Source organism: Planococcus citri, chromosome 5, assembly GCF_950023065.1.
Source record: "Planococcus citri chromosome 5, ihPlaCitr1.1, whole genome shotgun sequence".
Lineage (NCBI taxonomy): Eukaryota > Metazoa > Arthropoda > Insecta > Hemiptera > Pseudococcidae > Planococcus > Planococcus citri.
The window spans coordinates 25,830,275-25,843,545 of record NC_088681.1 but is presented as its reverse complement, the minus strand read 5'-3'; the positions used below and the strand labels follow the sequence as shown (position 1 = coordinate 25,843,545).

Below are 13,271 nucleotides of genomic sequence, written 5' to 3'. Positions count from 1 at the left end.
CAAAAGTTGAAATTTTTCGTCTTAAAAATGGTTCCTAAGGCAGAAAACACATTAGCGAATGTCTCTCTTTTCGCATTGTAATTCAAACGTCGCTGATCGATTTATATATAAGGAGAAAATTTTGCGGCTTTTCTGGAAAATGTTTTATTCCAGAGACGTTATCACATGTGACGATCAATAAATATAAATTAGATTAATGGTTTAGGCGTCACAATGTCGCCGTTAAACCGTACTTCAAATGTTTTAATTTTTTTTTCTCTCCTCGAATTTTTTTTTCAAATCCTAGTTTTCTGCTGTGGAAACCACGTTTGGCCAAAAATGTGTCTGGGTCTGAATATTTATAATCTATTCGGATAGTTTTGTAATTAATTTATTACCTTCGTCGATTTACTATACGTGATGAATATTTTTGAGGGAAAAAACGAGTTATTCTTCTACTCGTACTAAAGTATTATATTTTTATTATTAAACGATTTTCGAGGAATTAATTTGAATATACCTAGATAATTTCTTCAGAATATACGTTTACTAAAATGCTCGGTGATTGTGTGGCTTTTATAATAATGGTGGAAATTTTTAATCAAATTATAAGATTAACGTATCTATATAAACGTGTGAGTAGGTATATTATGCAGCTCCTCGTCTGAATTTTAGTACCGCTTATTTTATAATATGCTTTAAATAAGGTAAAATAATAAATGCTAATTTAAATTCATTATTCGAGTATAGCGAATTATTAAGTTGAATTTGAATTTTTAATTACACGTATAACCAAACACATCATATCTCAAGAGTGAAAATTCCACACGAATTTGAAACCATAATGTCGGAGGTGTGACTCCCACTGTGGTTTGTTTGTGTATCTTTACTAACCTACCTACTCACTCTTTCGTACTTATTCTTATACCTACATTGTATGAAATATAAGTGCTATATATAATACTGCGAAGTGAAAACTGATACTTGATGAGCGGGTGTTTTAGCGGTTTTCTGAAATATAATATGGTTTCTTCATTAAAAAAGAAAGAAAAACTTTTTCACCGAGAGTTTTGATATTGTTGGCAAGTAATTCGATTTTTGTCTTGTACCGAGAGCGTAGGGTATTTTTTCAGCGATATATTTGTTTTATGTTAGAAAAACAATCGCAGAATCTCAGCAGTTTTTCAAAAAGGATTAATAAATAAAAATTTTTTTTTTTTTGATGTTTGTCTGCGAATGTATATTGTATGTACTCGAAGGTTTGTGTGTTATTTTTCTAGCTAATCGATATTTTTTTATTTTTTATTTGAATTTTTTTTTTCAGACTGCCGTTAAGGTTGAAACACATTCATGTCGACATGCCATTAAATCAAATAATAAAGAAAAAAATCAAAATCCTCGTTGCATTCCATGTAAGTAGATACATATTTTTGAGAATAATTAAGTATAATGCCTTATTCTATAAGTTGTTGTCGGGAAGAAGAGCGGATATGAGGAGGAGAGATGATTTAAATTTTTCAAATGCCCTGCAGATTTAGGTATGTAATGTACCTACAATTTTGGTCAACGTTCAAAATGAAACATTGAAAATGAAGAGGACATAGGCTCTGATTTCAGATTTTCTTTTATTTTTTAAATATACGCGTCCTCATTGCCCTTCCGTGCCCCGACTTGGGAAAATATTAAAAATAATGATGGAAAAATTATGTGATACGTCGATGTCCATTAATTAGAAGTCGCTAAGTTCGAATATCCATTTATTTATCGGTATCCCATGTGAATACCTATTGCTTAAAATTTTCCAAATAGGTGTGGGTGGTTACAATGGTATCGAGGGGTCGAATTTTAAAAAATGAATAGATATTCAAATTCAGTGAAATTGGAGGAAAATTTCCAAATTACTTACTTACGTCAATATTTCCATCATTTTTTTCTTTCTCATTCTAAGATTTGGCCTTGTAAAACGTGATTGCGTAGGGGAACTTTAGCCAAGAACCTCGCTTCTGGAGTAGATATACCTACCTAATATGAGTACTTATTTCAATTGAAGAAAAAAATCTATTTAGTTTATTTTTGTATCATTTTTGAAAAATTCAAAGCCCTGAAAAACCATTTATTTTTTCATTAAGATTTGAAGAGATCGAACTGCATATCTACATACAATATTGGCTTCTTTTTTCAATTTCATTTCTTCATAATTCAAACTCATTTTTCGAAAAATAATAATAATAATAATAATAATAGAAATAAGTATTACTTACCTATTCAAAGAAAAAATTGTAATAAGTACTTAATCTTGTTTGTTAATTTTATAAATTGATGATTTTTCATTTCTTAAAATACATAATTTGGATTCAATTTTTATGATCTATTTTGATTTATTACGTGTGAAGAGTTTTTTTTTTTGATTCTCAAAGTGTGTTTAAATTTTGATATTCACTAATTTTTTTTGACTCGACCCTCTCGGGCTCTCAATTTCCTTCAATTTAGTCCATTCAAAATTATATAAAAATTGTATAGTTCGAATATCTGTCCTTTTTTGGATTTCATTTCTCAGTGTCTCCTCCCTTCTGTCCCCATGAGTGACTAACAAGGAGAAATGGAAAGCTCGAATTGAAGATGTAAATAGATATTCGATTTCAATGACCTCGAACAAAATGAAATCGAACTGTTACGTCGTATTTCGACCAAATCAAAAGTTTTTTTTTCCAAAAAAAAGACAATTTTTTTCATTTTTATAAAATGAATTAAGGTCCAATGAAATAATTCAAGAAGCAAATCGAGACAAAGGTACCGAAAGGAATTTCTTATAGGAATTCTTTTTTTAGAGTCAGAATACCTACATATGTACTTTTACCTAAGGAAGAAAAACATTCAAAGTGGAAATCATTTAAATTCAAATTGAAATGATGTTAACCTAGAAATTCAACAAAAATTATTTTTTGGAAGTGTGAATTGGAAAAAAAATATTGCCAAAAAGTTCGTTCTCATAGTAATGTTGTTGTTTACTTAAGGGTCATTCCATGTCAACTCAACCAAAAAAAGGCGATTTTGAAAGTCATGTCATTCAATTTCGCTCAATTTTTTTTACAATATATACCCACCCAGCAAGTAAGAACTCCGTAATTAGTTTGGTCCCAGCTCCCTCAGGGGGCGGGTGGGGGGACTTCCATTATTTTCACATTGTCTCGAGGTACTCAACTTCAGCAGCGCATTCCTCCAAAACTACATATGATACTTTGATCAAAACTGATTTCACAGTTCGAAAGGGCATTGCATTTAAAACTTTTTAAACAATTTGAAATTTTCAAAAGTTGAAAGTTGAACTTTTAAACTGAAAGTTCAAATTTCAAAATGGCGCTGTAAGTGGGAGTTACCATTTAAAATTTTGAAAAAATTTCCATAGATGTACCTTTGATACTTTTTCAAAATATTTAAGTTTCGAGATGGAATCTCTCAATGGAGGGGGAGCACCCCCACCCCCAATTTTGGGTGAAACTTTCGAAAGAAAATCTGGGGCATGTGATATATCGAATTCTATGTTTTTGGCGACGCTGAATACGAATATGATGTCAGATTTTTGATAGGACCCCATCCACGGCTTCCAGAACTCCCCCAAAGGGGGTAATAGTTCAAAAAAGTGGTTTGTTCGTGTGACACATGGAATAGTATATGTTTTTGGTGACGCTGAACACGAATATGACGTAAGATTTTTGATTGGACCCCATCCACGGCCCCCAACAATTTTTTTGGACTTTTACCTATTTTGGAAGGTTCTGGGGGCCATGGGTGAAGTCGATTCGAAAAACTAAGGCAATATTCGTGTTCAGCGATATCGAAAACATACTATTTCAATGTGTCACACGAATGTAACCATGTTTTTGGGGGTCACCCCCTTTGGGGAGGTGCTGGGGGCCGTGGACGGGTCCAATCAAAAATCCGACGTCATATTCGTGTTCAGCGTCACCAAAAACTTGCTATTCCATGTGTCGATCACACGAAGAAAACACTTTTTTGAACTTTTACCCCCTTTGGGGAGGTTCTGGGGGCCGTAAATAGGGTCTTATCAAAAATCTGACATCATATTCGTGTTCTGCGTCACCAAAAACATAGAATTCGATATATCACATGCCCCAGATTTTCTTTCAAAAGTTTCACCCAAAATTGGGGTGGGGGTGCTTCCCCTTCATTAAGAGAGCCTATCTTGAACCTTGAATATTTCGAAAAAGCATCAAAAGGTACAACTATGGGAATTTTTTCAGAATTTTAAATGGTAGCTCCCACTTACAGCGCCATTTTGAAATTTGAACTTACAATTTGAAATTCAACGTTCAAATTTTGAAAATTTCAAAATGCTAAAAAAGTTCAAAATTCAATACTCTTTCGAACTGTGAAATCATTTTTGATCAAAGTATCATAGTTTTGGAGGAATGTGCTGCTGAAGTTGAGTACTTCGAGACAATGTGAAAATAATGGAAGCCCCCCCACCCGCCCCCTGAGGGGTCTGGGACCAAACTAATTGCGGGGTTCTTACTTGCTGGGTGGGTATATATTGTAAAAAAAAAATTGAGCAAAATCGAAAGACATGACTCAAAAACGTTGGTTGAGTTGACATGGAATGACCCTTAATTTAGTTATTTTTTTTTCTTTTTTTTTTTGAAAAATGTTTTTGAAACAAACTTTTAGAAGTGAGTTATTTTACAAAACTGATGTTTTATGTCACTTTTCCATTATTTTTCTCCTTTTTTCCACGATTTATCCAATATTAACGTGTTTCAGATTTTAGTTACTGAGTGATAACTTATCTATTCTCTCAATCATGATAAGATTTCTAATGATTTTGGAGAATTTCAAAAATTTTCTTGGAAATTAATTTTCAATTTTTTTTAGGAGTTTTCTTTCATTTTTTGATGTTTATTATTATGTATTTTATTTACTTATTGTTTTTTTTTGTGCTCTTTTTTGAATAAAAAAATTTTTTCAACTGGAATTTATTCAAATTTTTACTCGATTATTTTTCTATTTCATCTTTGATTCGATCTTCCTGTATCTTCTTAGCCCTCATTATGTAAAGTTAACCGTTGAAGTGAATCAAAAATGCATATCGAGAAATCAAATTTACGAGGCTCTCCTCAATCCTCTGAAGGGAAAACGATGATGAACTTCTGAAAAAATTTGAACTCAAAATCATATCAACTTTTAAAAATAAAATATAGGTATGTATACGTGTTTTTTTTCAAACAAAGCGAACCTGTGTGAATATAATTACTTCATTATACTTCCTCCCTCCGACATTTCAAAAATCACCGATTTTAGGCCATTCTGGAGTCTGCGACGAATTTTCAATCATCTTCAAGAATTTCAAATTGCTTCTAAAAGAACCTAAAGTAAACTTGAACACCATTTTTGGACCGTTTTAAGAAATTACCACGAAATTTCAAGAGTTCCAGATTTAAACTGAATTATTGTCACCAATTTGTATAAATTTTAGAACAGATTAGGATTAGAGAAACTAAATGCGAACAGTTTTTTGGTTTAGATAACATCTGTTGTGTTGACTTGACCACCAGACTGGAAAAAAGTAGCGTTTAGACTGTTTTTAAGCCTCCAGCGAGTTTTCAATTTTCTGTGGAAATTTCAAATCGAGTTGGAAGGGCCAAAAACAAACTTTTAGCGCCTAAAGTTTTGGTTACGAAGATTTTCAGACACGGTTTTTCTGTCTAGCATAATTTCGTTCAATTCACACAAAGTGCCACTTCCAGAGGTTTCCATCACTAGTTAAGTACACCAGATTAGTTTGGTCTTGGTGTAGAATTATCCCCAATTTTTATAACTATTAACTAATAGATCTCTCATTTACGTTTATGAAATTGTGATGAGTGAACATTTTTATCCAAACCCATTTATACCTACCTATTCATCCTAGATATAAAATTTTTTAAATCCAACGATACCTACCTATAATTTTATTTTATATTTATAAGCGTAGGTGATCCATCACATCGTGTATTTTTTGGATTAATTATTTCTACAATTTTTTGGATACTTTACACTCTTATCATTTGGCTAAACCTGAGCCCTCGAATTCATAAAAAAATTGTCGTTGACTTTAAAGCTGAAATTTCAGCAGTGCTTCTTCTTCTCCGTCCCTTGAAATATTTCTGTATATTTTATAACCAGTGAACTCGCACTTACTATAAACGAGTAGGAATGTATGTACTTGTAACAAATTGGTAGGTCACAATTTGATGAAAAGCTATAAATATTGAATGCAGTACGTACTTAAGCTGTACATTGTAATCAAAATGTTCATCTATTGAATATGCTTTATTATGTATTTTATTTGTATGCAAGAAACCTATTGCTTCCTACGTCCTTTGTAAGCACATATTTTCAACAAAAAAAAAAAAAAAAAAAAAAAAAGTGATAATAATAAGAGTAGGTATCCGTGCGGTCATTCATATAGAAAATTTGTTCGGTTGGCATTTTGCAAACACATTAGAGTAGTTTATTCATTCGTAGGTTACTGTATATGCATAATATTGACCAAACGCTCTCTTAACCATCGATAGTAAATAATAAAACTCGTTATGATAGGTACGTCAAAAAAGGATGTACATAAGTATGTAAATCTACTTTTTTTAAAAGACTATAAGTACCTATAGACCTATTCGAAGCAGAACGGTTTTTTTTCCTCAGAAAAAATAAGCATTCAACCCTAGTACGAGTAATTATCATAGGCAGCCATCGTCGTCAAACGTCGCCAATATTACGTTAATTTTTCCGAACGTCGAGTACACAGAATTTTTTTTAAAAAAATAAATGACCATCCAGGACTTTTCTCGTTATACAGCAGCCACGCAACGTCACGCGCTCTCATCACAATTAACGAAATTTTCATGCAATTTTCTATACGAAAACAAGAGAAGAATTTTTATTGTGTACATGTACGTGCGCGAAATATATAATAATGGTATAAACACCCTTTAAAAAATAAAAAGTAAAAAAAAAAAGACTAGTTGATTCAACAGAAAGGAACATTAATCCTATAAACCGCCTCCCACGTATTCATGCTAAACCGCGCCGCTAGATGTTTGTAGGATTATATACCACTTTATTTTCCGCTTATGTACCTTGTGTATTTTATACTTATGCAAAAGTAAATGTTGTATTTTATAAAATGAAAATAGTCATCGGTTAAGCGGCCTTCGGTTTTAGTCCAGTTGATATATTTTTTTACCTACTTTTTATATGCTGTGCTGTGTGATCTGATTTATTGTTCGATTTTTTTTGTTTGTTTGAGGTGTTTTCCTTTTTTTCGATATGTAGATGTGTATTGGTTTATACTTCGATTAAGTAACCTTATTTCAGGTCTAAAAGTTATTCGAGGGATAATTTTTTTTTTAAATCGTAAAAGAATAAAATGAAAAATTAGATTTAAATTTTTAACAAAAAAAATAATAAATAAATAGTAAGGTACCTAAGGTAAATAAAAAATAAGCTCGTTTGATATTTATTTTAAAAATTGAGAAATTTCTCAAAACGAGGTTTTTAATTTCCACAGGAAAATTTAAACGAACAATCAAAAAGGTATAGGATCATCGAAACGTCAGATAATTGGTGCTAAACTTTCACCAAAAATAAATTTACAATAAAAACTTTCTTACTCAGATTTATTTCTAAGACTCACAATATTTGCCTAAATGTGAATATACTGTACCTATAGATTTATAAATCATCATCAAATAATACAATTAGTATAGAATGATCGAAATACAAAGAATTAATTTACCCATTACGCTTTGATGGAATCGACGAGTAACAAAGGCACTCAAAATGATCGTGGTCTGCGAAGTAACAAACGGGGCTGCCTGATCCTCTAACCGCGCAATTTTCGTCGCAAGCCGTCATACATAAATTAAGACTTTGCCATTTTTTAACTAAAATCGGATGCTCGCTGGTTTCTTCTGCAGTTATGGAGGAACTTGCAAAAACCAATACGAATACGATAACGGATATCAACAGTTGGAAGTTCATCATTCAGAGTACCAAAACGTGAGTAACTGAACGTTTGAATGATTCGAAAACCAAGTCACATAAAAGGTCTGTAACAGACGAATACATTTTGTCAATACGTATCAAAGTAAACGAATTGATAAAATTTTAAAAAATTTCGATCATTTTGAGGTCAAATGGTAATTTTTAAAAATTAATAAGAATTGGATACCTACTCACCAAACAATGAATTTGTTCGTCTCGCGTTGTCGAGGATTCGATAAAAAGTTTGTCTTCTAAAAATGGTTCAACGGCGGTTATCTTTTCTCGTATGATACGCGAAATGGTAAAAAACAATGTGCAATGCGGGTGTACTTTTAAGAACGTAGTTGAAGGTATAATAAGTAGATAAAGAGTGACCAAATAAGGCTCTTCTGCTTTTTCATCTCATTCAATACACGATCTCTTCCTGATTTTGAAACATACTTAGCTATTCTTATCTTTTGTGTAAATTCAGGTAATAGGTAGGTAAACTACGATGATACGCATAATTATAAATTATAATCGACGTAATCAGCCCGCTAATCGTGGTAAGACTACTTAGGTGTTACACATAATGATGCTATTTTATTGGGTACGAGTATCATTATTATTTTAATAATTACTTTTAACCTTTTCAACTTTTCTTTGACTAATACTCCTTGAACTTGAATTCAATGAGGGAAATCAAAGCCAAGGTATAATGTACCTTTTTAGATTTTTATTTGCATTTTTACGCGAGGATAACAACATTACCTGTGATGCTTACGCATGAACTTGACTTACTATTGAATCTCACTTAATTTTGCTAATAGAGTAATTAATGTAGTTAGGTACCTATAATCCTACATAATCGAAGATAAGAAAATTAATTAAAATTCCATTTCAAAAATTTCATTCGATCGTGAAAAATAGAAAATATTACCTCAAATTATATTTTTTAGAATGTTTTTCAACCATCATATCGAAGAAAAGGATCACTGCGAAACCGTAAAAACAGTTAAGGAATCATTTTGGTAATACTATCATCAATTTCATTCATTTTTGTACCCAAGTACATATGAAGACCAATGAGTGAGGAGAGCTTATAAAAAATTTCAAACAATTTAGAGTCCCTCAGAACTCTATGAGTTTTTTTTGTTTTTAAATATTTATTCAAAAATTAAATAAATAGGTGATGTACTCTAAAAATTCGTTTCTAGTCACATTTCGCTCACAATCACGTTTCGAGGCCCAATTTTAACATCCACAGGCAAACAATTTAAAAAAATCGAAATTATTATGAAAATAAGATACTTACCTGATGACCTTTCAGTGAATCGTTCCCAATGTAAGTATAGGTAACGTCCAGTCACATTTCTTAGCATCTTACTTGAAACCTTGTAGGTACATTTTTTTTTTTTTTTTTTTGATTGGAAGTTCCTGAAAATATCATTTTTTTAATTTGATCAAAATTGAACTTTGAAATGTGATTTTTTGGTAAAGAACGAATAATTGAGCATATTTTTGTACTATTTTGGAGAATTCAAAATCCTGGCAAAATTCTCAAATTTCTCTATTGAAACGATGAATTTTTTTCGAAAGTTATCCCATATAACTTCACATGGCTCTATCTTCAAATCCCTTTCTGGATTTTCGCCGAAATATTGCAGATTTGCAAGAAAAGAAAACAATACAAAATACATAACGACGATGTTGAGATTATCCAGGCCTATGTTGTGCGACTCTGCTCTCGATAAATTATGAGAATTCGCAGTTGGACTTCTAACACAAAAGGAACGTCTTACATTAAATTTTATTTTCATAGTGTAGCTGTAGAACAAAATCCCTGTGTGTATCATCGATGATGGAAAATAATTGCGAGGAAATTTACTCGAGTATTAAAAACAATAAGAAAAGTTTTGAAAAATCTCGAGTAATTTAACATTCTGTGAAAATCCACCACACCAGAATATCTTCTTGAAATTCTATAACGTAAATCCTAAGGTGATATCTTATTTACTTTGCTATTCCCTCGTCGGTTAACAAACACGGTTACGCGAGTTACGACATCAAACATTCCGTTAAGGAAATTTTCTTTAATTTTTCAAAATAATTAAGAATAAAATTATATAAATTTAGGTTTTGTTTACTTTTAAACGTAGGTACTACACAATTTGTCTTTCTTTTCTTTATTTGGTACTCTAGAGCATTAAAAAAATATTCGCTTTGGTTTTTATTCGAAATGTAAATATTTACGTGAGCAGGTTAGAAATAGCTTTATACTTGTACGGGAGGTTTTTAAATTCTAGCCTATGTTCAGCCCGTTTTTACCGCGGTTTGTAAATAACCGAGGTGGAAATTTGGATTTATCGTCCTTAATGGTCTTATTTCCGGCAACGTTTATGTCGTTACGTTACAAGAACATGATATTTCTCGCAGTCATAATTTCCTAAAAGGAATATTTTTCTCGTCAAAGTGATTTATATTCTTACCCTTATTGCTATGTCGATGCTTAATTTTCCTCGCCATAATATGCCCGATGAAATTCATCGTTCGCATCGATGACATATTATTATTGTGGGATTTATATTTTCGTTTTCAAATGAAAAATATCGGTTCCCTGCGAGTTTTCTTTTTCCGTTTGTTTCCTCGTGCGAGATTTATGCGAATTTCATTCCTAATACCTATCGCCGCCCTTGATGGCCAGAAATTTTCAATGTACGAAAAGACGGATTTCTTGTAAGATATGTACCAGTAGGTATTGAAATGAATGAGTGGGTGTTTTTTTTGGCGAAAATTTATCGATTCATTTCGTGAAAATATGCTTTATTATTATGAGCACCATTGCGAACGTCTGATTTAAATGAATGTAGGTATTAAAGACACGTGGCGAAGGATAAGGAGGTCTTAGATGAAGACATGGACAGACCTAAAAATTGAATCGCCCTGTCAGAAAAGTTTCCATTTTTAAGAGAGGAAAAAAATTCAAAGGCATGGCTAGATTTTAGAAATTGAATTTAACTTTTCAGCAGATGACAGCGAATTTTTTAGAAGTTTCAGACCTGATGATTTTCCTCAATTTTATCAAATCGAGATGAGAAACTAAAATTCGGGACTCCAATTTTACGTTATTTCAATTTGCAGACATTCTGGAGTTTCTATAGAAAATTTTTGGATTTTGCATTGTTTAGTAAATTTTGTAAAAATTGGTCGTGAGAATTTTCGGATTTCTCCAAAACGGTTCAAAAATAGGTAATTGAATAAGTATTTGAAAAGAAATTGAACGACGTTTTTGTTATCCTGAAAAACAACATTCAAGCCCATTATAGACATTTTTAGAAGCCAAATTTCAACATAGGTAAGTAACTAGGTACCTGAGCGAAAAAATTAAGTTTTTTTTCAGAGTCCAGGTATACTTACCTATCTCAAAAAAGGAGGGAAAATATCTGAACCTTCCAAACCGTATTCATGGTTGAAATATGACATAAAGTGACAATTTCGAGAGGTTGCAGCTGCCAATCGCTCAATTCGAGTTTTTGTGGCTTTTTTTTTGAAAAAGAACTCAAAATTCAAGAAGTACAGCTTTTCTCATCTATGTTGAAAGTGGCCTTCAAAACGTGTTGGCGGTTGAAACATGACCTAGAAAAAGATTCCTGGAATTGCAGCGGATCACAATGCTCCTTTTTTTTTTGTTGAAAAATTTGAATTAAGAATACAATTTTCTCATTTTGTTGTACTTAAATGGGCATCAAAACGTGTTGAGTTGTAATATGACTTGGAAAAAATATTTATAGAGTTTTAGCTGCCCCAATTGTCCCATTGCTCATTTTGAGACTTCGAGGCATTTTTTTTATTGTTGAAAAATTGGGCCCTAAAAATCAAATTTTTCTCCATTCACGCCCAAAAGTGGCCCAACCTCATTGAACGGCATTCAACGAATTTTTATAAAAGTAAAATTTTTTGGAAATTTCTAGTAGGTATCAAAAATTTGCTGGAGACTCCAGAACTGCTCAATATGGTTCGAAATAGTGCCCAATCAATTTGGTGGATCATAAATAGGACACATACCGAATTTCAGCTTTTTAGATTAATTTGATGAAATTTTCATTTTTTTTTCATTTTGACCCCAGAGAATTTCAAAAATTTACCAAAAATCGAAAAATGCACTTTAGCACCTGAAATCTTGAAAGGAGGTATATTTTTGCATGCTCTTTCGATCTGGCTTTGTTCGATCCAAAAAATTTTGAGGCCGTAGGTGTCCTTGGAGGGGAGATGTGGGTCTCTAAAGAGAAGACATTTCCGAAAAAATCGTGTTTTTTTCACTCTAATTCCTACTCTACCTGTTTTGGGGAAAATGATCACCCAGTTTCAAAAAACAGTATTTGATATTCTGCGCCAACTTGAGCCAATGATACTTATTGTAATCTAAGACCAGCGGTTGAAAGTTTTCAAATCACTCATTTTTGGGAGAATTTGTCCTTTAAAAATTTTTTCTTCTCAATTAATTTCGCATTAATTAAGCCAAAATATCGGAAGGTATAATTTCTGACATTGGAGAAACATTTTTGAATGCAGTGATGCCAATGTTTTAGTCATCACTCATCATTGTCAATTTTAGAAATCTGAAAAAATTTATCCAAGTTTTTGAATAGGTACCTATTTTTCAATAATTTTCTAAATTGGTTATAATGACCAGAAAATTGGCATCACTGTGTTCCAAAATGTTTCCCGAGTACCAGAAATAATCCCTCTTGGTCTTTTGTCATAATTAAGTTGAAATGTTTACCCAAAAATAAGTGTTTTGCAAATTTTCAACTGCTCAGCAGAACCTTAAAAGTGGTCTTGGATTTTGACTGCGATGACTTAGATCGACGCAGAATCTCAAATACCATATTTTGGAACTCCCCCTCCCCCCTCAACAAGTTGGGTAGGGACTACAGCAAAACAACCACGATTTTTTCGAAAAAGCCTCCTCTTTGAAGATCCATATCTCCCCTCCAGCGATACCTCAGGAGCCAATATTTTTTCTGAGTGATTTTCGACTTTAAATGAAGGGTTTCACTGAATTCGTTCTAAACCTTCCAACTCTTCTTATTTTGCTAATCACCCTAATGACCATACAGTTTTTTCATCAATTCAATTTTTGGACCATTTAGAAAATTAAAAACCCATTAAAATCCTCAATTTTTCGTTTGAATAACTGAAATTATTTGTAAGTTGTTCTATAGGTCCTCATTCTGTAGCAAAATAGGTAATCGAAATCGGTTGAATTTCAT

At 32.1% G+C, this 13,271-nt stretch overlaps 1 protein-coding gene and 1 long non-coding RNA gene across 3 annotated transcripts in view; one reads left to right on the top strand and one right to left on the bottom strand.

The window, feature by feature from the left end:
- The window catches only part of Ptp36E (protein tyrosine phosphatase 36E), a 166,281-nt gene that overhangs the window by 104,818 nt on the left and 48,192 nt on the right, over positions 1-13,271 (top strand). For both annotated transcript variants that reach the window (XM_065369415.1, XM_065369414.1), the window contains exon 3: positions 1,304-1,391. In XM_065369415.1, the coding sequence (XP_065225487.1) occupies positions 1,304-1,391 (88 nt within the window). The remainder of the gene's footprint in view (positions 1-1,303; positions 1,392-13,271) is intronic.
- LOC135847163 (uncharacterized) lies at positions 7,636-8,551 on the bottom strand. The gene is made up of 2 exons (XR_010559096.1): positions 8,215-8,551; positions 7,636-8,084 (listed from the first exon to the last, which is right to left on the bottom strand). It is a non-coding gene; the product is annotated as an uncharacterized LOC135847163 (long non-coding RNA).